Raw genomic sequence first — 26,437 nt, forward strand, 5'->3', positions numbered from 1 at the left:
AATGACAACCCATTTACTTTGGTTTAAGAATCTTGCTTATGGGAGGCTGAAGAGCGAGGGGGTGTTGATGGTGTATGATAACTGGGGAACTGATCTGAGAGCCATAAGGATGATACTTGGCTGAAAGTGAAGGTCTTCGAACCAAAGCTGGATGTAAAAGGCTATTATCACCAGCATAGATGGCTACTTTGACTTTCTAAAAGTCTTGGAAGGTATTGGTAGAAATAAATGAGCAAGTTATTTCAATAAGTTTAAATCGAATCAAAATGACCAATGGCATTAGGAAGTAGATCTTACACCAGTTTTGTAAATTAAAACAGTAAAAAAAAAATTATTATTTTTGGTGAGGCTTGAACTCAGGGCCTGGGCACTGTCCCTGAGTTCTTTTGCTCAAGGCTAGCACTCTACTGGTTTGAGCCACAGCTCCACTTCTGTTTTTTTGAGTTGTTAATTAGTGATAAGAGTCTCATGGGACTTTTCTTCTCAGGCTGGCTTCAAACCATGATCTTCAGATCTCAGCCCCCTGAGTAGCTAGGATGATAGGTATAAGCCACTGGTGCCCGGTGAGAGTAAAGTTTTGACATTATTTTATTAACTTCACAGCTTCAACTGTTACATGTGCACTGATTCCCAGGCCTTTACTTCGAAGCCCAGCTTGTGTTCTAAGGAGATGAAGATTGAATTGCAAAGTGGTCATTTGTATGTTAAGTCCTACAGACACTTCAGAATCTACATATCCCAAATAGAACACATGGAATCTTTCGTCTGACACCCAAATCAGATGTTTCCTGTTTCAGGAAAGGGTCCTCATCCCCTCAACTTCTGGAACTAGATACTTTGGGTTCATCTTGCACCCTGCCAACAAGTTTCCAAGATCTATGGATCATGGCACAAAATATCTTTACATCTGATCCCTAATCCCCACATCCATACTCATGGTCTTAATTTGAATCTTCATTATTTATTGTCTAGACTTAGTAGTATTCCACTGATTGATCTGTTTACCAATAACAGCCCTTTCTACCCAGATATAAGGCCATCATTCTTTTTGATAAAAGCATACATGAGCAAATTCAGACATCTTTATTATCATATCTCAACTTCTCTCTCTAACAATATACCTTTAGTAATACTCCATCTCATAAACTCAAGTTTTCTCCATCCATGCCTGTTCCCCAAGTACACTGAAGTTGTTTGATACCTTTCTTTCTCTTTCTCCTTTGTCAAACTCCTACTCATTCTCCAAGCCTCTCCAAGTTCTCCCTCCCACCCCGCCTTTATAAAGACAGGGCCTGGAGCTCATTCTCACATGTATCCTTAATACCACACACAGATTTGGCACATAGAAAGAGAATGACCATTTCACAATAAATATTTTAACCATTCTTGATCTACTTCCTCATCTGTAAAATGGGAATAATAATCTGTTCTTAAATCTTAGTTTTGATGTTGTTTATGGCACAAAGAAGGCTCTGGGTTCAAACCTGAGCATTACAAAGTGTGTGTGTGTGTGTGTGTGTGTGTGTGTGTGTGTGTGTGTGTGTGTGTGTGTGTGCTGTTATGGTAATATTCTGTAGACCTGTGTAGCAGAAAGGGCTTCTAGAAGCAAGGAATTACTAAGGGATTACTTAGTTCAAATACCTAGCTTTGTAACTGAGGATGGTGAGCTGCAGAGAAGATGAATGAGCCAAGGTCATCTAGAAACGTATAGGACAGCCTGTTTTTTTTCTGCCCCACTGCTGCTGGAATCTCTCATCAAGGCCCTAAAGGATAGTCTCTGGTGCCATGTCACTTACAACCTATATTATGTCTTGGAGAGTCTGCCCACAAGACTCTAAGCCATTGGGTTCCCTCAAGTAATCTTCACAGTTTGACTACCATGAAAGCATTCCTGCAATATTTATGTGAAAGATTTGTCTGAAGGACAGACTCAACACTTGCTTGAAGTCTGATTTTTAAATTTATAAGCTTAAAGAAGATACTATTTAGAGGAATAAATTCTGGCTCCTGACTTTTTTTTCCAGTCTAATTTAAGTCTCTTTCTCCTGCTTGCACATCTTCTGGAGCTCATTTCCATGTTTATGTTCAAATATCTGTTTTCAGCACATAAAATATCAAGTTTCTAATGTGCTGTGGGAAAGTACTGAGAGAATTTGTTGGAGTATAAACTTCAAACAAAATCATCTGAGAAGGGAATTACCATCAGAAAGACTTTCTCTAGCATTCCTAAGTATGAAGAAAAAAAAGGCCCAAACCACTGTTTTCAAGGAGCTGTTAGCTCAACAAACATAGCCAGGTCTAAGCAACCTAAGCCTATACATTATGAGTAAGGTAGTAGAGAGAGCAGGAGAGGGGGAAAGGGAAGTAAAGGTAGGGAGGTAGAAATGGAGAAGGAGATTGCTTAATAGTTCACTGTGGCTTCTGGATTTTCAAAGCAGTTGTCAGTTAGTAATTAGTAATCTGGTTCTGGAGTCCAGAAAAACAGGTTATTATTATTAATTTCAGACTGCCGACGTAGGAAAAAAAATCATAGAACTATAAAAGGACATTTGAGTAGATCTTTCCTGTTGAGTACTGAGAATACTAGAAAATGTTCACCTCCATTATATTAGTATTTTATAGTATTATATAATATAATATATAATTCATATATCTCTATTGCCAGCAATGGGGTTTAAACTCAGGTTCTTACACTTGCTCAGCCTGCTTGCTGGGTCCTCTGCCACTTTAGCTACACCATTAGTCCAACCTTTTTATTATTTTAGAAATTGAGTCAGGCAGATTCTTTTGCCCAGACTGGCTTTGAACTTGATCCTCTAGATCTCAGCCTCCTGAGTTATAATTCTTATATAAATATATAATTTGGCTGGGAATGTGGCTTAGTGGTAGAGTGCTTGCCTAGTGTGCACAAAGCCCTAGGTTCAATTCCTCAGCTCCACATAAACAGAAAAAGCTGGAAGTGGCACTGTGGCTCAAGTGGTAGGGTGCTAGCCTTGAGCAAAAAGAAGCCAGGGACAGAGCTCAGACCCTGAGTCCAAGCTCCAGGATCGGGGGGAAAAAAACCCAAAACTAAATATATAATTCTTCTGTTGTCATTTTAAGAGTATACAAATAAAGTTTTCTTCATTTTGGTGGATCTTGCATCCTATTGCCTCTCCTATAACCAGAGCTTGTAACTCTTCCCCTCCAGACCTTTTGTTAATTCGGGGTTCACAGAAGAGTATGGGTGGGATGGTATCATAGCACAAGATTCATTTAAACAAAATGCTGGTCGAGAAGTGCATGGCCACCTATTGTTTAGGCAGCCTGTGGTTTGAAAAGAGCCCATGCTGGCCTATGTGAAGAGTATTTACTTCAGAGTTCCTTATTCCCACATTATGTTTGAGTATGTGGCATCTATAATGGGTAGTAACCACACAGTTAATAACTGAGAAGAGCGACACACCTAGTTCATGTCAAGAGAGATTTCTAGCTTGTTGCACCTGAATGATGGGTATATTTTTCTCACTTTTCAGTCAAATGCAGTTCTTCCAGTTTTTTTTTTCTTCTAAATTGGCATCAGTGGGAATCTGTCTTGCATTCAGAGGCTGCAATGGCAGTCATCAGTTTCCTGTAACTCATGGGCTGATAGAAGAAGGCTAGAACCCTGCAGCCTAGAAACTGAACTCTAAAAGAACCCTGAAATAAAGTACAGAAACGGCCTTTAAAAACTATAAAAATCGGGGCTGGGGATATAGCCTAGCGGCAAGAGTGCCTGCCTCGGATACACGAGGCCCTAGGTTCAATTCCCCAGCACCACATATACAGAAAACGGCCAGAAGCGGCGCTGTGGCTCAAGTGGCAGAGTGCTAGCCTTGAGCGGGAAGAAGCCAGGGACAGTGCTCAGGCCCTGAGTCCAAGGCCCAGGACTGGCCAAAAAAAAAAAAAAAAAAAAAAACTATAAAAATCAACTGGATGTGGGTTTTGAGTTTCTGTTTAGAATTTGTGGATAAAAAATGTCTGTGTGCCTGCCAGATGCCCGTGGCTTAGGCTTTTAATCTTAGCTACTCAGGAGGCTGAAATCTGAGGATCTTGGTTTGAAGCCAGCCTGGGCAGGAAAGTCCATGAGACTCTTTAAAAAATTATTTTATTTTTTTTCTTATTTATTGTCAAAGTGATGTACAGAGAGGTTACAGTTTCATACATTAGGCCTTGCATACATTTCTTGTACTGTTTGTTACCTCCTCCCTCATTCTCCCTCCCCCCTCCCCCTTTCCCTCTCCCCCAATGAGTTGTTCAGTTGGTTTACACCAAATGGTCTTACAAGTATTGCTTTTGGAGTCGTTTGTCTTTTTATCCTTCGTCTCTCGATATTGATATTCCCTTTCACTTTCCTAGTTCTAATACCAGTATATACAGTTTCCAGTGTACTTAGATAAGATACAGTGATAGTGCGGGTACAACCACAGGAAGGGGATACAAGAGGATCATCAACAATAGAAGCTATGGTTTCACATGGCATGTTGAAAGTAATTACAACAGTGATTTAACAGTCGTTTCCATAACGTGGAGTTCATTTCACTTAGCATCATCTTATGCATTCATAAGGCATAGCTATTAGGCTCTTGAGATCCTCTGCTGTGACTAGCCTAAACCTGAGCTAATTATTCCCTATGAGGGAGCCCATAGAGTCCATGTTTCTTTGAGTCTGGCTCACTTCACTTAGTATAATTTTTTCCAAGTCCCTCCATTTCCTTACGAACGGGGCAACGTCTTTCTGATAGAGGCATACAATTCCATTGTGTATATGTACCACATTTTCCTTATCCATTCATCTACTGAGGGGCATCTGGGTTGGTTCTATATTTTAGCTATGACAAATTGTGCTGCAGTGAATATTGTTGTACTGGTGGCTTTAGTGTGTTCTTGTTTGTGGTCTTTTGGGTAGATGCCCAAAAGTGGGGCTGCGGGGTCATAGGGGAGCTCGATGTTTAGCCTTCTGAGGAATCGCCCATGAGACTCTTATTTCCCATTAACTTCTGGCAAAAAGCCAGAAGTGGAGCTGTGGTTCAAGTGTTTCTATGCTAGACTTGAGCAAAGAAACTCAATGGCAGTGTGCAGGCCCTGAGTTCAAGTGTCAGGCTCTGCACAAAAAGAATTTTTAAAAAGATAAATATCTGTCTGGTGTTTAATATCAGATGTGTAATCATGCTTACTGCTGACCTCCTTCCTTCTGCTTAATTAAGTTCCCTTCACTGGCATTTTCTCAGAAGACCCTTCTGCCCAAGGACTTGACTTTGATTTGGTTGCTGCTTTTCTGATTCACAGAAGTGCTGCTGTTTAGGAAGTTGCAAGATTTCAAATTGTCTATACAGTCTTGTCACAATTTTACAAGACAACAATCTTTACACAGAACACAACAGTGGCTAGATTGTCCTACTCAGCAGTGGTCTAGGAACAAAGTCCTAGGAATGTAACTGTGGAGGAGTGGGTTAAGTAATGTGCGAGAGAATGCTGGAGTGGACTAGAAAGCCCAGGACAGAAGCATGCACATTTGGGAACAGGTGGGTGATGAAGATGTCATTGCAGATGAATAGGGAGAATAGACCATGCTGGGCACTAACCATGTGGAGAAAAGCAAAGACTGAGAGACACTTGTTTTACATACAAAGCAAACTCCAACTAGACTAAAGACTTAAACTCAATGGGGAAGTCTAGAAAAGTAGTAAAAGGGAAAAAGTAAGCGAGAGAACATCTTTATGACCTTGAGTGGGAGTATCTATTATCACATCCTTTTGTCCCATTATATTTTTTACCCTGCTGTCATTGAAACTAAGCATAAAAATAGACCGTTTCTTGGGTATTTGACTTTTTATTTCTAAAGGCTCCTATGTCATATAAAACTTCGTTAAATGAAGTTCTCACATGCCTTTCTCTTAGTAACCCATTTTTTTTTTTTGTTATGAGACTGCCAGCCACGACTCTGTGGTAGAAGGAAAAGACATTATATTCTTTTCACCACTACACAGATAAGTGACAGACTGTGAGAAGTCTGTCTGAAACAGTGTCTGAAATAGTCAAGGAATGACTATCTAGAATAGGTAAGAAAAAGAGTGCAAGAAAATGTAAAAATGTTTCAGGACAGAGACCCTGTTTAAAATTGTGTGAAGGAAGCAAGAAGAAGCAAATCACAGGAAGGAGAAACTCATATTGCTAAACAGTACATGAGTGCTCAGCCTCACTAGCAGTTGGGGAAGTGTGAGATAAAATGACTATTTTCTTCATAGCAACCAACATTAGGAAGCAGGACAATACATAGTGACTGCAGTAGATGGCAAACCAAAGCCCCTGAGGAGGCTTAGACTAGGCCCAGGCCTGTTTTCTCAGTGAAATTAACCATGGAAATTTCTTTCTGGGTCTGGAAAACCTTAAAGAGAAACATAAGGGGGTACAGGATGGTCTTTGCAGGCTCATTATACAAGCTAAAGACAATCCAGGTGGCTCTGGCAATGAATAAAAAGACTCCAGATGCAGGGAATGGAATACTAGACAATACACAGGGCAATGGACCAGCTTTACACACAGCAACATAAAGAAGCCATAGAAAGCAGTGTTGTGTGACAGAGTAAGAATGACCAAAACTTTACACCCTACCTCCTTGCACATAATTTATAAACAAGCACACAAAAGTCAATGATATTTTTTCCATAAGTCTCCACTAGAATGTAAAACTCTACACAGGAAGAGATTATAGGATTTTGATGGCTCTAAGCATTTCTAGCTTTTACAAGTTAGAGAATAAAGTAGCCACAAATGATATACTTAAAAAATCTGTAATATATACCCACCTACATACATATATAAGTTCACAGAGAAGGGTGCTTCTATGGGAAGGAAGAGTGGGGAGAAAGTGTGAGAAACAAAAATATGGTGGTAAGGTTTGCCAGCTGAGTATACTATTAACTGAAGTGTTGGCGCCCAGGGGAAGTGGGAACTCCAGGCAGAAGAATAACAATATAAATTATTCTTAGATAGCGAGATTCTAATGTTTTGTTCCCTCGGCTCTTTTATCATATTTTCTAAAAATTCTATAATGAGTAGTTTTATTTGTATTATACCCAAGTCATAGTAAGAGGGGGAGGGTCTGCCAGACTGTTTTCTGCCATTGCTTTTTATCAGTGGCTCCTTCCATCTTTATCTCATTGCCTCCTCTGGCACCATTCACAAACATACCATGCAGGCATACATAACCTCTGTGGAATTTTTTTTTTTTTTGCCAGTCCAGGGGCTTGGACTCAAGGCCTGAGTACTGTCCCTGGCTCTTTTTGCTCAAGGTTAGCACTCTGCCACTTGAGCTCTGCCACTTGAGCCACAGCACCACTTCTTGCTGTTTTCTGTATATGTGGTGCTGGGGAATTGAATCCAGGGCTTCATGTATACAAGGCAAGCACTCTTACCACTAGGCTGTATTCCCAGCCCTCTGTGGAATTCTTATATGTCTCATCCAGCTTTGTTCCTTGGTCAGCAGAATGCACCAGTAGCTTTCCCCCTTTGCTCTAGATCAGTCTTTGGCTTCCCAGAATAACTGGTTTCTGGCTTTCTCTTCAGCTTAACTCTGAGGCACTGCCTGATTCTTGGTATTAGCTTTCTCCAGTTCAGTTCAACCTGGTTCTTCCTCCCATGCACTAGGTTGGAGAGTGTTTTCTACCCCAATCCTTCCTGGGACTTCAGAATATGATCTTACTTGATAATTAGATAGCTAATAGTTGCAATTAATTATGAAGTCGTGTGTGTGTGTGTGTGTGTGTGTGTGTGTGTGTGTGTGTGTATGTGTAACTTTAATCCAGAATGACTGATGTCCTTATAGGAAGAAAAGAGACAGAAACACACAAGGACATTATCATGACAATAGAAGAGATTTAAATGATATGTCAACAGCACAAGGATTGGTAGCAAATACCAGAAACTAGGAAAAGACAAGGAAGAGTTTTTGCTAAGAATACTTAGAGAGTGAAAGATTCTGCTAATACTTTGATTTTGGATTTCAGTTCTCAGTTCTGTGGTATGGAAAAATTCTGTGTCCTAATTCATCAAGGTTTTAGTAATTTGTATGGAAGAACTAGGAAATCAATACATCCACCTTATTCAATTGAGTGTCCAGAAAGAAGGGTTTTTGATGCCCCCAAAAGTCTTTTGGTTAGCTGATTTCAACATTCAAAGCTGTAAGGAGGGAGGCAGTATGGAGAGGTCTATGCCATGCTTATCTACTACAAACTCCAGTTTGACACAAATCAGCGATAAGAGTCAACCATTTTCTGTGCTCCCTGAAGCCAGTAGAAAGACACTATCTCTGAGTCTGGAAAATGCAATGGGATGAGCACTATCGTGGAGCTGTGCTGCCAGAGCCTTGCAATGAGTAGTGTGGCCTGCTGTGGAGCACAGTCAGTTCTACCTCCAGGTGTTGGGATACACTGGAATCCACATCATTCCTGCTCTCTTCCTACTTCCCTGGGTGTCTGGCATGGAAGAGAAGTTGAAGAGCTGGCTCTGCTTTTCTTCCTCCTCTCCCTGTGCCTCTCCACTCCCAGTTCATCAGTGTGACACACCAAAAGAGCCCAGAAATGGGAGAAGCAGGGACTGGGGGTGCTCATCACAGAGCTCCCCAGAAGGTCACATCCTCCAACTATGCTGTGACTCCATCTGTGATGATTCACTGAGAGGCACTGGGCCTTCTGTAGCCAGGTTCCACTCACCTTCTAGGAAGGACCTTGTTCACCTGCAGAAATCTTCCAGTACCTTCTATTCTTGTCCTCTCCAATCCATTTTTTTCAGGAAAGAAGATTGGACCTTTTCTAAACTGCTGCGATGAGTCAACCACATTCCTGTTGAAAGCTTGTAATTTCCCTCCATTTGCTTTTCAATAAAGCCCAACTTTTTATGTGAATACAAAGGTAAAGCCATGACCAAAGTTCTTATCAGAATTTACCACCCAGTACTCCTTCCTCATCACAGATCTCTACCAAGATGGCAACATTTCTCTGAGCGAGTCACTTCCTCCAAAGTGGGCTGTTACATCTTCTCTGAGCCAGTCACTTCCTCCATACAGTGGGCTGTTACATCTATCTTTCCCACTCTTCATTGTTCCCCTCTTTCCCACTCTTCATTGTATTCCTTGTAGGTTTCAGTCAAACATTGCTTTCTCTGAGAAATCTTTAAACATGCTCATGTATTCTTCCTCTTGCATAGATTCAGTGTTCCACTGAGTCAGCTCTCCTAAAACTATCCTTGATAGTGTGCAATGCTGAGTTTATTTTTATGACTATATGATAAATTCTCATTTCCTCTCCTCCACTAGATAATAAGCTCCTTGAGGGGAGGAACTTTGTTTACCTCATTTATCACCTTAGCACCTAACTCAGAGCCTGTGGCTTAGACTAGATTCTTAATAAGCATTTCTCATACAAGTGTTGAATTTTTCAGATAACCCTATAAACTAGAGTTCATCTGTTCTGAAATTCTGTGAACCCTTTGGTTCCGTGCCTCTCTCACCATTCTGATGTACACTTTCCATATTGAGTCTCAGATATCTTTGCTCTTAATACAACGTGGGCCTCTCGGCTGACAGGGTATACAATGTACTTGACTAATGCCACCCTACTATGATGAATTCAGACAGCATTGTGGGTTTTTTTTCCTCAGAGGGGAAAAAAACCTCTTGCATTTCCATTTGGTTTAATTTGTGCCACTACTCACTGACTAATTCTTTTTGTAGCACTGTCTCCATTTTCTCTGTATCTCTGATATTTCAGACTGATAATCACACTTGTATAGGAAATGATTTTTCCCATTTTTTGTGTGTGTAGTGATGAATCCTTTCCACAGAGATATTTTTTCAAAACATAATCTCTGTCTGTGTTTGGCAGGAGATCTGCCTGCCCATTTCCTCCCTCCTCCTCTTCTGCTTCACCATCTTCCCAGCCCACGTTGCTTCTTTTCACAGTAAAATTTTAGCATCACTCTTAGTTTATTTGGTTCTAGTGGTCTGCAATTTTGCAACTGGAAAATATTCCCCTGGCCTTTTTTTTTTTATCATGTGCAGCCTAGACTTTTCCTTGTTCTGGAAGGCTCTGCTGAGGGGGAAAGATCTTAGCCCAAATCAGGAAGACCCTCTGAATAGAGAAGATGCTGAGATTTTAAGCTATAGTGATTGGAAGGAGAAGTTGTGATACTGATCCAGTGGGCATCGAGAAACCAAAAGGTCTGCCCACCACTAAGCTCTCTGATGAAAACATACTTATGTTTATTATGGCTAGGTTCTCTGTAGAGCATTGTAGGTTCTTGTCCTGAGAGGTCATTATTTATAAATTCATTTACATTATGGCAGTTCTGGGGGTTGAACTCAGGTCCTTACACTTGTAGGAAGATGCTCTACCTCTCTTTTGAGCCATGTCTCCAGCCCCTTTTTCTTTCATTATTTCTCCAGTAGGGTCTTGGGCTTACATCTAAGACAATCTGAACTGCAATTTTACTGTTGTTCCCATGAAGCTGGGATGGCAGGTGTATGTCACTACTCCCTGATTGGTTTATTGGCTGAGATAGAATCTCTGGAATTAGTTTGCCTGAGCTGGTCTTGAACCTATGACCTCCTCATCTCTGAGTAGCTAGGATTACAAATATGAGCCACTGTACAGCTGGATCACTTGTTTACTGAACCAATATATGCTGAGTACTTAGTATGTATCAGGACACTGTAGAGGTTAAATAGCATGAAGTTATTAGCAATGCAGTGGATCATGATGTGACTTACAGAGCTGAGCAGGTTAAGATAATAAAAAAATGTTTGGGTGGGGAAGCCAGAAGTGTAGTTTGGACTATTTATAACTGAAGTATCTAATCTCATCCTCTCACCTCCATTTTTTTTAAAATGGGAAAATTAACTTCTCATAGATGTCCAAAATTACATGGTTGGCAGATACTAATTCCAGGGCCAAAGTCATGGCTCTGCACTCCCAAGTATGAAGAAATGGCTGTACCGGGTGTTCATTGGACCTTGCCCATCTTTTTTTTTTTTTTTTTTGGCCAGTCCTGGGCCTTGGACTCAGGGCCTGAGCACTGTCCCTGGCTTCTTCCCGCTCAAGGCTAGCACTCCGCTACTTGAGCCACAGCGTCGCTTCTGGCCGTTTTTCTGTATATGTGGTGCTGGGGAATCGAACCTAGGGCCTCGTGTATCCGAGGCAGGCACTCTTGCCACTAGGCTATCTCCCCAGCCCCCATCTTTTCTTTTAGTAAAATGGCTTCCTTTGTCCCACTCAAATACATGTTAAACAATGCATACTGTCTCTCTATATTTCAGAGGCTGATTCTCTTGGCACAAAGCTATAAGTGCAGCATCATTTAATTTTAAGCATTATTTGTGATCTAATGAGAAATTGTCATTAAAGGACACATTAATTAGCTAATTTTCTAATGATGAGTCAGCAATGATGCTCTGGCCAAAGTGCTCATCCAGACATGCAGGCAGCAAAGTAGAAAAGACAAAGGAACCTTGGGAAGAGTTATCTTCCTCTCATTTCCTGAGATAAGCCAGTCCCTAGATACTGCTCTCACACACACAGACACACACATGCTTATACTGTATACACCTGAACATTTCTGGACCACACCTCCCACGAACATGCCTAGTGAGAAACAGGCCCATCAGCTGATATCTGTGACCTTTCCTCTTGTTTATCTTTGGATATTCAAGCACAGGGATAGAGTGACACAGTGATGATATAAACAAGGGATTTGAGGACGTCTCTGCCATGTTTCTTTGGGTATATTTTTTGTTAGTGCTAAAGTTTGAACTCACATTTGCTAGCCAGGTACTAGCAAGTGCTCCATGTCCCCAGCTGCTCTCTACCCACACACTCCACACAGAAAAAACTCTTTTAACACCTGCAGCCTTCACAGCTTAAATGTTCTTTGCCACTGAGAAAAGAAACAGTTTTTAAATCATTTCCCACATGTTAAGCAGACATTTGTTTATACTACCACCAAGCTTTCAGACTTCAAGGAAATGCATTTAACTAGGATGTTAGTTTATAAAATTTAACCATCTTTTTTTTTTGCCAGTCCTGGGGATTGAACTCAGGGCCTGAGCACTGTCCCTGGCTTCTTTTTGCTTTGCTGCTTGAGCCACAATGCCACTTCTGGCCTTTTTCTATGTATGTGGTGCTGAGGAATCAAACCCAGGGCTTCATGTATACAAGGCAAGTACTCTTGCCACTAGGCCATATTCCCAGCCCCAACATTTAACCATCTTAAGAATATTCAAAGCATGTGATAAACTGATAGAAATACTAGAGCAAGGCAAGCAACCTATCCTCCTGCCCAGGATAGGCCTTTACTCAGCTATCTCCCTGCTTCCAGATGGCCACAGTTCAAATGTACTCAGAACCACAATACAAAGCCACTCCTCCTCTTCTCTCTTCCTTTGTGAGAAGTTTGCAAGCAGATCACAAACTATCATCTCAACATCTTTACCTACCACAATGGGATTGCGCTAGAATCATAGTGGGTGGCAAATTGGTCTGATTTATCATTATTTGCAATTTTAATCTGCAGTATTTTAGGCCCAGAGAGTTTTTAATGGGTCTCCAAATGACAGCACAAACATTGATCCATAATTCATCATCTACTTTTCATAATACACGTGGTTAACAATCTGTTGACAAACAGGTCATTAACACTTGAAGCAGAATGAAGCCACCTCTTCAGCTTGGTGCCCCACACTCATCCCCTCCGAGATCTGGAAGAATGAATTGCTGTGACTGAAGAGCAACTGACAGCCCCTATGCCAGCACCATGTCAACAGGAAGGGCCTTCTCAGAAGCTGCTTTTGCTAGTTTTCAGAACAACCTATTGTTAAATGATGGAGATATACTGCTGGTTGGCTCTCACAGTTCCTTAATGTTCATTGGAGGCTTTTAAAGCGCATGAGAGTGCAAGAAAGATACTTGGCAATAATCCTGCTTTCTCTCCTTCCAATCCCTAACTTGACTCTAGTATTCCCCTGTCACTCTTTCTTCATGTTTCCAATGGGCATAGCTGCCAACCACAACTCTTGAGTTGGAGGAAAGATTGAAACATTTCTACTACAGATAATCAACATACATAGACCTGCCAAGGAATTTTACTGGGAAAACATCAGTGGACTAAGGGGGACCCTGAGTAATTTTATCAGGATAATCATGAAGAAAATCAAACAGACCAGTTCAGCAGAGCTGTAGAGGCCTCATTATGATCTTAGTGTCAAGACCTGTAACTCAACTGAGACAGACAAATTATTTTTTCCTTGATACTCCAGATGTCTCTACACACTGAGAGAATACGCTACCAGATGAGCAACTTTGAGTAGTCCACCTCACACCATTATTCGCTTTCTGTAGTTCCTAGGGAATAGGTGAATCCATTAGCCAAGTGTAACTGTCTATAGTGACAGTTCTTCAAAGCTCCATTTTATGTAAGACTGAGAAGTAGCATGTAGTTCAATGCTGGCCTTCACTTATTTAATGGGCATGCTTTAGCCCTGTAGTCTTTTCCAGAGCTCTTCAATTTTACCGTTTCCATCAAACACCTCTATTAAATATGTGTGTGTGTGTGTGTATATATATATATATATATATATAACTTTAAACCATCAGTTTAAATGACTGTCCTTTTATGACTTCATTTTCTTTATGAAGTATTTCTGAAATGCTTACTCATTTACTGGGTACCATATAAAGTACTGGGAAATCACTACTGACCCAATAAGATTACAGAGACATAAAGAAATTCTTAACCAGCTATATAAGTTCCGCATTTAAAAACATGGCTTTCTAGTAGTTACCTGACTACAGCTACAATTTCCTGGAAACTTGACATTGGCTACCCTTCTAGTTAATGGCTTGCCTCTATTTTAGTAATAAAATAACTCACCAAAATGACGTAGGCAACAGAATTCAAGCTTATTATGAATTTTGTTCCCTATTCAGGAAAAGTCACTCCAAAATGAGTGTTTGAAAGGATGTGAAGGATGACACATTTCCAATAAGACTCCATAGCTTTATACATAATTGATGACATCACGCTGTCTCTATAACATGTGATTACTCAAGCAATAATATGTAGTCCCTTAGAAGTAGAACAGATTCGTCAAGAGTGCATTGTAGCATCCATTTGCTTGCTTGTTATTCTCATATTACAATTTGACTTCTTTCCTGCTAAGTTGCTTTATGACATTTGTAATGTCAGGGAATACACACACAATGATAGTTGAATAAGTAATAAAGTTCTAAAGGGACAGTTATGTTAATTTAGAATGCACCATTTGTTGGGTGATGTTAATAGCCAGAAAATGTATTTGTGCTATCTCTTATTCTGAGTAAATCACTGCATTATAGAAAGGATTTGCCACTGTGTTAATTGTCTGCAATTTTCATAATTTACTTTAAACTCAAAATATTATACAAAATATTTTCAAAAAGCTCCAAGTTTTAGATAACATGTACACCAGAATATGCTGGATTTAGGTTTTACTAAAGGAAACAAATGGCTCCGATGTATTTCTAAATAGTAGTATACCATAAATTTATTTAGGATGGCAGATATGAGACAATTAGATAATCTGGTCCTAAAGACATTGTTTTGCCAGAATTATCCGTGTTAATGGATTTAGCCATTCCTTCCACATAGCCTGTGCAGAATATCTGAAGACTTGGGTACACATAAAGCTCCCCAATCTTCACTGGGCCATCCTTAGTCTGAGGTGAGTTAGTTGGTGAGTGAAACAAGGAAAGAAATCCAATCTGGGGAAATTCTTTGAATAATCTCTCTATCTCCATCCCTTTAGTTTCTAGATGAGGCCATGAACATTTCATGAATTAGGAAAGTGGCTCCCATTCATAGAGGGCTCAATGTGGAGGGATAGATGGACTAAAACAAGCTTGATTACAAGATTATTTATCTATAACTTGTACTTTTCTCAAACCTCCTGTTAGGCTAGCCTAGCCATTCCTGTCTCATGGGACAAGCCTTTTCCTACATGGTCTCATGGATGCACATCTAAACTGTCCCTTGCATGAATCTCACCAAATCCTCTCATTCATCTTGTCTACAAGCCAGACACATTTCCAAACCACTAGGTTTGATCACTTTTAATTACAAACTTTTAGTGGACCTCCATTTCCTACAGGATAACATTCAAAGTGCACAGCTTGACCTGAAAGGCCCTCTGAGGTATGCTCCAGCTCATCTTTTCAGAAGCAAGTCTATACTTCTAGTTACAGGGAGCTTCTCATCCACCTGCTCTGGGATTTTTTGGGTCTGATCTTCATATGCAGCATCCAAATGCCCCCAGGTACTTTGATTGTTGCACAGATCCCAATCCTCCTATCCAGTAAGACCCAGTCCTGTTCCACTTACTCCTTTGAGACCTTCCTGAATTAAATGGTCCTCGGGAGTTGCCATCCCTTCTTCTGTGGTTGTGCCCATCCTTGGTCCCCTGCAGGCACAGCTCTCAAACTGACACCTTGTTTGAGTAATGTAGTTTTTAGTTGTAGGTGACATCTTTTCTCAGTTTGATTGCCATCTCTGTGTGTGACATGTCTTTGAGTGTTGCATGACATTTAGAATGTAGTAGTCTCTGATCCGATGACAGAATGAGAAATAATTAGCTGTAGTTCCTGTTCTCCCAGCCACACTTTGTCATTTAGATACAAGCAAGTAAAGCTCAGTCCAAGCACAAGGCTCTGGGCCCTTGTTTGCTGGAGTGACTTAGAGTCGGTTCTGGAGTCTGGGTGCCTAGAACAAGTTTTCCTACTTAACAGCTGTACACTCTCCCTACCTCTGCCCTCATACAAAATGGGGATAATATTGTTGAGGAAATTAAATAAGATCACATAGGTAAGGTAATGCTTAACACTAAGTAAGCACCAACTAAATATTTGCCTTTACAATTAAATACTATGTTAAAAGAATATCTTATGTTGGGACCCAGTCTTCTTTTTCAGAAGCAATGTCAAGTGGGCAGTAAGAACACAGGGCTATTCTTAAACAATGGACTCTGGAGATGCATCTCCATTCTCTGGGCTGGCCTGGCAGGCAGAGGTCTCAGGGTGGTGGCATTTCAGGGTTTTCCTTGGGCTCATTTACTGGAGTGATATACCTAACTCTAGAGAGGCAGGTTTTGTTTGTTTGTTTGTTTTATGCTGGCTTGAACTTGGCCTTGAGCTCTCACTTTTTTGTTTGTTTTTTCATTCATGGCTCATGGTCTGCCATTTGAAGCAAGCCTCCCGGTCCAGATTTTTGCTGATTATTTAGAGATAAGACTCTTGGATTTGTCTACTGAGGTTGGCTCTGAACTGCTAGGATAAGAGGTGTGAGCCACTGGTGCCTGGCTGGAGACAATTTTCCCTTTCTTGTACCTCCTTTGTAATCCATCTATAGGACAATGGCAGTGGCTTGCGGTGTTTAAGAAAGATTATCTCTGTTGGGTATGGTAGTTCACACCTGTAGTCCCAGCATTGAGGAGGCAGAGGCCAGCCTGAGCTGCACTGGTGCCCTGGAGTTCTATCAACAATGTCCAGAATGAGAAGTGAAGGAGACAAAACCATACAAGTGAAACAAACAAGAAGTCAGCCCCAAACTGGCACATATAGTAAACATCCCTGAGCTCCTGGGGGCCAGAGCTGAGCCACCATATCATCCCGTCTCTCTGTAGATTACTTGTCTTGTACCATATGGGCTTGTGCAAATGTCAGCACTTTGCCACATTGGTGGAATTGAAAATATTCTACCCGGTGGCCTTTTCCCTTGGGTCTGCATCGGGCACAGGGGAGATGTGTCATCCTTCCCACAGGGCACCTGATTGGCAAACCCCTGCACCTGGCACCTGCCCAGTTGGCAAGTCCCAGTGCCTGGCACCCACTTGATAGGCAAGCCCCATGCCTGGCACCCACCGATTGGCAAGGCCCAGCGCCTGGCTCTTATGCCCACCCCTCTCCCTGCTTGGCAAGCCCCTGTGCCCGGCACCCTTCTCAGACCTGGGCAACCCTCTTTTGCTCCTGGCCACACGCATGTGCCAGCAGTGCTGGTGCATAGGGGCATTACCTTGAATTCCGTCTCAATGTTGGCAAGTCTGGCTAACTCATTGCTGAGCTCCAGGGCAGTGAGGACGGGGTCTTCGCTGGACAGGGACAGGTAGGCGGCACTGGCCAGCCCCTTGTAGGCGTTCATGCGTGAGCGCGAGTGGCTGAAGGAGTCCTTGCGCTGCTTCTCAGCGCACTCGGCACACTTGCAAAAGTAGTCGTGCGGCCGCTCGATGCGTGCGCCCTTGAGCAGCAGGATGTGCACGATCTCATACTCCTGGCAGTGCGCCGCCAGGATGATGGGCGTGATGTCGTGGGAGAAACGCGTTCCGTCCTCGTCGTAGGCATAGAAGTCGTCGTCACGCAGCTCCTGCTCCAGAGGGCTGAGTGTCAGACGCTGGCCCTGCGCGAAGGCCGGGTGGCTGAGGATGGCCTCCACGATGCGCACGTAGCCCTTGCTGATGGCCAGCAGCAGCGCGTCCCCGACGCGTGCCAGGTTCTCTTTCTTCAGCAGTAGCTCCGTCACCTCCAGGTGCTCGTTGCCCACAGCCAGCTGCAGTGCGTTCTGTCCCATGTAGTCCACGCAGTTGAAGTTGAGGGTCTTTGACTCCTCCAGCATCTTCCTGACCACTGGGATGTTGCCATACTCAGCCGAGTCCAGGAAGCGCTCTTCCTCCGGTGTCAGGCTGGTGCCCTTCTCGTTGAACATGTAGGCAGGACCCCGGATGGCCTGGCGGCGGCCCTTCTCCCTCAGTGTCGTGTGCCGGCGCTGCATGTTTTTGAAGGTGTTGCTGCCCAACCTGTGGGAGAGCAAGAAAAGGTGCTCAGTGACTTTCCAAGGGGCCCAGGAACTCCTGGAGGTGCACACAGAAATGTCACCTCCTCCCTCTCCCCAGCACGATAGCAAATGATGGAATCTTATCAGATGCAATTGTCTTGAACACTGAAATGAGCTTGGATTGCCTGAACTACTTTTATAATGGGAAAATACTGACTTATGGACTCTCCATCCCTGGATTGGGGTGGAAGGCAGGGGAGTGGTGTTTGTGAAACAGGCAGGGGCTGAGCAAATCATTCAACCTCGCTGTGCTTTTGTTTTTTTCTTGGACACAATTTGGATAACTTTGTGTGTGCCTGATGGGCCCAGGGAAGGACAAGTTAAGTGAAGTAACTAGCATGTGGGAAGTACTCCATGCTGGGTTTATTCTGTCTCCTCCTATCTTGTGGTGCCCAATTCCCTTGGCGCTGCACCCCAGTGTTGGCCACTGTAGTTACTGCTGCCTTTGGTTCATATCTTACCTTCTAGCAAGTTCACACACTAAGGTAAAGCTGAAGTAACATGCAGGTGTGGGAATTCCTTGCAGCTCTCTACCAGGTGGGAACTAAGCTTATACTAAAAGACAAGATGTGGCAGGGATCAGAACTGGGGGATTCAGCCATAGCTGCCTAAGATGGGAACCTAGGTTTTTAAATGGGTGGAGATCAGAGATAAAGTCAGTTTATATGTGCTGGGTTTACACATCTAACTTACTGTCTTTTCCATAGGGTGTATACATTATTACTACTAACTACTATTAATATCTGTTAACGTTTTTAAAGTACTTACTATGTGCTACTAAGAGCTTCACATGTAGGGACCTGTATAACAACCCCAAGCAAGGCACAGTTATCCTTACCACTGATGACACCAAGGAAAGAAGGCAAGTAGAAAGTCAGTCTTTGAATGACTGCCATTTGCCAGTCTTGTGGTTTCTGACAAATTACCTAAGGAAATTTTTGCAGTTTTAACATGTCAGCTAGAGAGAGAGTAACTGCATATCATTTGAGCTCAAGTCAGGGGATTCCATGTCCAGTTGGCCTTGAGACCTGGAGCAGGTAAGCAGCTATAAATTTGAGGGGCTGGACATAGATGTCTTCTCAGCACTCATGAACTTGGAAAGCTCACATTCTTCATTTGTTCCTCTCTGAATTTTCGCTCCACCTTTTTGAGCCTACTTCCACTCATGTTATTCAGATAACATTAAAATGGTATGAATTTAAGCAGGAATATCTGTTCTAAAGTGTAAGTACTTAGCTGGACACCAGGGGCTCATGCCCGCAATCCTAGCTACTCAGGAGGCTGAGAGCTAAAGATCGTGGTTCAAAGCCAGCTTGGGAAGGAAAGTCCATGAGACTCTCATCTTCAATTAGTCACCAAAATCCTGAAAGTGGAGCTGAGGCTCAAGTGATAGAGTGCTAACCTTGAGCAATAAAGCTCAAGGACAGTACCCAAGCCCTGAGTTCAGCCCTAGGACTAGCATAAAAAGAAAAAAAAAAAAGAATAAGCACTTAGGGAGGGATTGGTTTCCAAGAACTCCCTGTTGTTATTGATTATGTTTCGCATATGAAAAATAGCCAGTGTTTCATTTAAGCTATTTTCAGAAATAAGCAATCAAGAGTAATCACAGGACAAGGTTTATAAATTAGTGTTTTGTGATTAAAAGAAGTGTCAATTAGTATTGTGAACTCTTGAATTTGGAGATCTATTATTTTTCTGCTCACTTTACCTTTTGACCTGTACCAGCCCCTTTGGTTTTCAGCTCTTTGGGAGCCTAATCTCTGGTATATAGCAAACAGTGGTGGTCAGAGCTTGGTGGTCTAATCCTGTCTGGAATGGAGTCACATTTCCATTCCACAAGTTGTTAAACTGCAGGGTAGAGTAGTGTTTTCACTTGCAAAAAGTAAAAGAGATAACTGTGGGAAACTCCCTCCACAGGCAGCTGTGGGTGGCCACCCCTAACAGAGATCTGTGCTCCTTTAGGGGTAGAATCTGAACTGCCAACCACTTTGATAAATGATTCAAGTTCACAAGCAACTTCTGAGCCCATTTCTTTCAGGAATGCTCTCCCTCCAGGAAGGAAGCTGCTTGTTCACACCAAAGGCAGACCCTAGATGGGGATTCAGGGCCATCTTTACAGAAAAGTATGCAAGTGTTTATTATTAGAGGTTTTTTGGAGGGATAGGAGTGGTTGTGTTGAAAGCTATGCTGTCATCTCATTTGTATCTCCAAAGGGCTTTGTTCCAGCTTATGAAGTGAACTTAGTTTTAAGGCTCAGCACTTGGGCACTGAGCCCACAGAAGGCTAATATTTTTCACGGAATTACTTAGCCTCTCCTATAAACAGTTTCTACTTCTCTCAGGAGCATATTCTGGAATTATCTATAACAACTCAACCCAAGGAAAAAAAAACAGTTTTCACTGAAGAACATATGGACTCTGTATTAGCTATGAACTAGCAGCTATTCTTAAAGAAGTAGACACCGCAGCTCCCTCCTATGCCCTTTTCCTTTGCAGGTCTGTCCCAAGGGGAAGAACTGTTCAGACCACAAGGTCAAGGGTATACAACTAGTACACAGCAAGAATCCTTACGGAGTTAAATTCAAAGGAGAAATAATTACTGAAGCAAGTTAGAACAGAAGCGTTTCACAAGGAACATCTAAGAACCCAATCTATATTCAGAGTCCATATACACATCAAAGACACTACAGTCAACAAATTTAAAGAATGTTCAGTCATCATTTGTTAATTTCCTTATTAACAAAACAACAAGACATAGAAAGGAAGGTATTAACATTCTTCTCTTTTAGGTGGAGAAACTGAAAGTAAGTAATGTGAAAAGATTACACTTTAGGGCAAACAATTTCTGCACAAGGGTATGAATCTGTTCCTATAATAATTAGATGCATTGAATAATGTGTGTGTATGGCTAGAAAATGTTAGAAGTTAATATGTCTCTACCACTTGTCATACATTTCTCTGAATGACCTTGAAAGCAGCCACCCAGATGTACCAAGAAATAAACAAGCCTCTCCTTCACAGCCTTTAAAATCTTAGCTTTGAAATACATTCAGATGCTCAGAAAACGGCCAAGTCTGCCCTGTTTCTAGTGGAATTCAGCATTAAAAATGAAACCATATGATTCTTCAAGTCACATATACTCAGAGCTTAATGTAGGACATGCTTCTCAGTGAGATGGCTTCCAGACCAGGGGTTTACAGCAGACCCTGCAGCCATGGATGGATAGATACAGATATCCATGGAGACCCTTCAGTCTTATGGGAGCCTCTTGTTAGCTCTGACCCTCTTTCCCTAATACTCATCTAGTGGTGTGTATGTGCATGTGTGTGTGTGTGTGTGCATGTGTGTGTGTGTGTGTGTGTGTGTGTGTGAGAGAGAGAGAGAGAGAAAGAGAGAGAGAGAGAGAGACCTGGTCATGATCCTAGGGCTGGAACTCTAGGTCTAGGTGTTCTCCTTTAGCTTTTTGTCTCAAAGCTAGCACTCTACCATTTGAGCCACAGCTCCACTTCTGGATTTTTGCTGGTTAAATGGAGATAAGAATCCCATGGACTGTTCTACCTGGGTTGGTTTTGAACATTGATTCACTGATCTCAGCCTCTTGAGTAGGTAGGAAAACAAGTGTGAGCCACAGTGCTTGGCAACATCTAGTGGTGCTTTTTAAACATTTGTACAATGACCAATATCTTTAGCTACCATAGCTTTGCTATTTAACCTGGATAATATAGATAGTCCAGGGTTTAGGCATGTGTATCACATGAGTTGGAAAGAATCACGGTGGATAACAAGGTCAGTTGGCGCACAGTAGCTGGTGGTAAGAGCTCCTACTTATGACTGCCATGGATTGCCTTGTTGGATGCTGGGGCCTACCCCAGTTTCAGGGCCCATAAAGATCAAAATTATTCTCTCTGAAATGCAATTGCCCTCACTTTTAATATTTTTCTTAAAAATGAACTTTGAATGCAAATGTCTTTTTATTTGCATATATTATTGAGGTAACAAGTGATGAAATTCATCAAACACCCCAATTAAGATACTGTGTTTTCCATTTTCCAGAATTTCATGCATTGACATTTGGTGTCATTGAGAAGAAGAAGGGTTTCAGTGGAAACAAAACCATGTGTGAGAGAGGCCTGATGATTAAACTCCTTCTTGATCTTCTGGTTGCTATTTTTATCAACCTACTCTTACAGATGCCATCAGCCCATCTAAAGGAAGCCAGATGTGATTAATATATAAGAAGTATGAACATTGCACCTTAAGTCCAGCTACAAACAAGCATGTATTTGGAGGTAGGGATTGCAGTTAATTAGTGATGAAGAAAAGGCCACAAAAATGTCTCTTTTTGGAGTTTGGTTTCTTCATTTTTTTCCCTAAAATTGCTAGATGCATCAAAAGTCTCTGTGGAAGTTAGCCAACCCTGAAATAAATTCAATCTGTAACATTCCCAGCTGGATGTAGAAACAAACAAAATGCAGGAGTCCGATTAGGCACTCAAGGAAACCCAGCCCCATTCTACTCCTTCTAAGTGGACAGGCTCTGACTTTTAGTCCAGAGTGCCAACTTGACAAACTAGTCAAGTGACTTGCAGTCTTCTCATTATCAGGCATCATTTTTCTCACCAGTGTAAAGGAAGTAAGAAAAGTCACCTCTCATGTTGCTCAGAACTATACTGACGATTAAGGACTGTATACCAGATTCTCTAATTATTATAAAGCTTTATACAAGTGTCATTACAACAATCTTCAAAATCTTACATATGCATATACTTAGGTATAGACTTACTTAAATTGGTGTAGATTTTTATTCTAATACACTAAATTGAGATATTTTTCAACCAACTGTGTAATAGTGATAGTCAACATATAATTCATGTTCACCCTGTGATGGACACCGTGCCAGGTGCTTTCTATAAATTGTTTAAAGTGAATAATCCTGGCAAGTTTAGCTATTTTCCTAAATGATTATTCAGTCATTATGATTAGCATTTATTATATTAACTACATGCTGAGTAGTTTACATGCATCATCATCTTAAGTTCCTACAGATGTCTACATTTTTAGGTGCTATTCAGTGCTGTAGATGCTGAAAGCATTACTCACATGTCCCAAGATTAGCAACTTGTGAGGGATCCCTCTCCATCAGGAATCCAACCTGTGGGATCTTGAAGCCTGTGCTTTTGGCTGGTGTGCCACTTCCATCCATCTTTCTCCTGCATTCTTCCTACAGTTCTTTAGTCTATAGTTTTTCCACTAGCATGAAGGGAATTACTTGATTCTATGACATGCGCTCCAAGCACTAAGTACTCTTGATGTTTGGTCTGTGGTATGTGGTCAGACTATTAGTTTTTAAATACTTGATATGGATTGGTCATTTAAGAACAGTTAGATTAGAGGAATTGATATTTGCCATTGTCCTCACAAATACAGAAGGCATATAATCCAATGACTATTTCCTATTTCTTACTGATAACTTTTAAACATGAGGTATGAGTTTGTAAGTATAATCAGCTTCCAATTAGCTCCACAATAAATTATGATCCATAAGTTGCTGTATGAGTTGAAGTGAGATAGTGCATATTAATTACTTCGGGCTCTAGTGTCTTAGTTCTCTAGTAATTTAGTTTATTGTAACTATGTTAAATATGGAGCTAAGGTATGAATTCCCATCAAAAGTAGTGATGTTAACATGCTTATACAATGTTTTTTGTTTTGTTTTGTTTTGCTTTGTTTGCTGGTCCTGGGGCTTGAACTCAGAACCTGAGCTCTGTCCCTGAGCCTCTCTGTGCAAAAGACTATTTATTGTTCTACCACTTGAGCCACAGTACCACTTATGGTTTTTCTGGTGGTTAATTGGAGATATGAGTCTCACAGACTTCCCTGCCTTGGATAAATTTGAACCATGATCCTCAGATCTCAGTCTCCCGAGTAGCTAGGATTATAGACATGAGCCACTTGCACCCAGCAGTATTTTTTTCCAGTTCTGGGGCTTGAACTCAGAGGGCTTTGGCATTGTCTTTGAGCTTCTTTTTGCTCAAGGCTGGCACTCTACCACTTGAACCACAGTGCCACTTCTGGCTTTTTCTGTTTATGTGGTGCTGAGGAATCGAACCCAGGGCTTCATGCATGCTAGGCAAGCATTCTACCACTAAGCCACATTCTCAGCCCCCCACCCCCAGCATTGTTTTTTTAATATAAGAGATACCTACTTAATTGCTCCATTATGTATATGAGTCTGTATCCTACAAGAAAGAAGCAAAATGTTCCTATGCTACTCTTACAATATATTAAAATATACTTTCTAAGTAATTCTGCTTAAATGGGATGTTTTCCCATGGTATCTTGGACTGAAAATACTACCTGAATGATAATAAGCAACTTAAATCATACTTTGTTTTTACAAAATAATATATAGCTAAAGAGACTATTCTCTGTCCCCTCCAAACTCACACATGCATTAGCTATCCAGCTATCCAAATGTAGCTATCGCTTTGTCCGTGCCTCTTTGTCCTTCTTTTTAAATCTTTAGTTGCTTATTTGGATGTAGGAAGTTATAAAACTGAGATGTCTATATCTCATTGTGAACAAGTCCAGTGAGAGATAAGACAGCAAGTTCAAATAGTTCCCTTAAAAATATTAGTCTTAGAATAAAACAGGCATGTATGATCTGTGAGTTTCACTGCCCTCTATGATGGAAGAGTCTGAAATGAACATCTGCCATTAGCACAAAGAGAGCTACTTAAACTGTGAAGTGACAATACTGAAAAAAAATATGTTCAATTTATCTGTGGGAAATGCTGGTTGCTTTTCCTAAGAAACAATTCTTGGTAGCTCTCATCCAAGACACTGCATGTGTTCTTCAATTAGGTGCAATGAATCTCTACCTAATTTTTTTCTGGGTTAATTGCTGCCTAAAGGAGTTAGCTAGCCTATATGCCCCTAAGCTTAGGAACAAGTGTTTTTGTAAATAAATATTTATGAAATCATATTTGTGGCATAAATTCTTGATAAGGCATTGCACAGCTAAATGAATCTTGTTAAAAAGACTTTAGAAGTGAATTCATATAATCAATAATGAATACTCTTTTTTAATGTGAGTTCATTCATAAATCTGATAAGTATGCCTAGTGCTTCAGAAATAAAGCCCACCAGCAGGTGGCATGCTGAGGCAAAAATTCACCAAGTGCTACCAGACAGGGTCAATCATTATTGCCTTTTCCAAATCTACCTTGCATCCATTAAGCCATTCAATTATAGTTAATAGCAGTAGCATCTTGGTTGTATCTACTCAGCCATACGTAAGTGAATTTACAACTTCAAATTTAAAGAGAGATTCTGTGATCCAGAGTTTCAGAGCTTCTGTCAAAGCCCTGCCCAGATTACATCTCTTTTTAATAAGAGCATATTATTTTGAAATGGATGTCTAAAGGAGATATATAGCTCAAGCCATATTTTCAACAACAAAGCAGCAGCCTTTTCTCGCCACCTGTAGTTCTTTAATAGTGACTGTCTATTTATTAGGATATAGCTACCTTCCCCCTTCTGATCCCGTGTTCGTATTAAGATTAGACCAGGAGAGCTCCGAATATTGTAAATGGAGAGACAACTCTATCCCACCCCTACCCCTCACCCCCAAACAAAACTACACCACTCTAGCACAAAGGATTGAGCAGACAAGGTGAGTTATCTATTTCTAAATGGCTTTTTGTAAACTTAGACATTGAATAATGGGGGGAAATTCCCCTATCAACTGAACAGATAAGATTTTGTACCCAGATGTAGTTCTCAAAATCTAGCAATGCAATAAAGAAAGGACTAGTAAATAAAAGTTCAATTCCGTATTTTAGGGAGAAAACAGTCTACTTGGTATGATCAATGTGAAAGGATCGTCATAGCTACTTACATTGAGGGTGAATGTGCAGGCTTGTCCTTCCTTTAGATGACCGGAATCTGGTGCTGAGCCGCGGGAATCTGGCTCCCCATTCGTGGTAGCTGGGAGGCGCCGCTCTCCGCGGTGCTGAAGTAGAGAGCTGGCGAAGAGAGTGAAGTTGCAATGATTGAAGGCGCACTCTGCTTCTCTTTGTGCTGTGAACGGGTAAAAACTCCTCCTTTGTGGCAGATCTGCCTTACTGTCTTTTTCCTAGTCTGGGGGAAATTTCCCAGAGATGAAGGAGAGGCATCTGTGTGTGAGACTGGCATGAGGCGTGGTGATGGGTTGGTATAGTCCCCACCCCCTCTTTCAGACGTAGCTTTGAAAGGGAGAGAACAGCCCTGGCTTCCTACCATAGCCCCTCAGAATCCTCAGAATTTCAGCCTGCTCCCTGGGTTCCAAATCAGTGCTCCCCCCTTCTCTCTCTCTCTCTCTCTCTCTCTCTCTCTCTCTCTCTCACACACACACACACACACACACACACACACACAGCAGTTATATAAGGTAGCTTGTTCTGGCTCTCAGGCAGAATATGCATCAATTTAAACAAATGAGTAATGAGGGAGGAGCTGCCTTCCTACCTG

The 26,437-nt window shown here is 41.5% G+C and overlaps 1 protein-coding gene across 1 annotated transcript in view; it reads right to left on the reverse strand.

The window, feature by feature from the left end:
- The window catches only part of Trpc7 (transient receptor potential cation channel subfamily C member 7), a 123,934-nt gene extending 98,022 nt beyond the window's left edge, over positions 1–25,912 (reverse strand). Inside the window, exons 1-2 of the mRNA XM_048334241.1 lie at positions 25,827–25,912; positions 17,113–17,890 (exon numbers count right to left, since the gene is read on the reverse strand). Coding sequence (XP_048190198.1) covers positions 17,113–17,890; positions 25,827–25,828 — 780 coding nt within the window. The 5' untranslated portion in view covers positions 25,829–25,912. The remainder of the gene's footprint in view (positions 1–17,112; positions 17,891–25,826) is intronic.
- Between the last annotated feature and the right edge of the window lie 525 nt (positions 25,913–26,437).

Source organism: Perognathus longimembris, chromosome 25 (genome assembly GCF_023159225.1).
Source record: "Perognathus longimembris pacificus isolate PPM17 chromosome 25, ASM2315922v1, whole genome shotgun sequence".
Taxonomy (NCBI): Eukaryota; Metazoa; Chordata; class Mammalia; order Rodentia; family Heteromyidae; genus Perognathus; species Perognathus longimembris.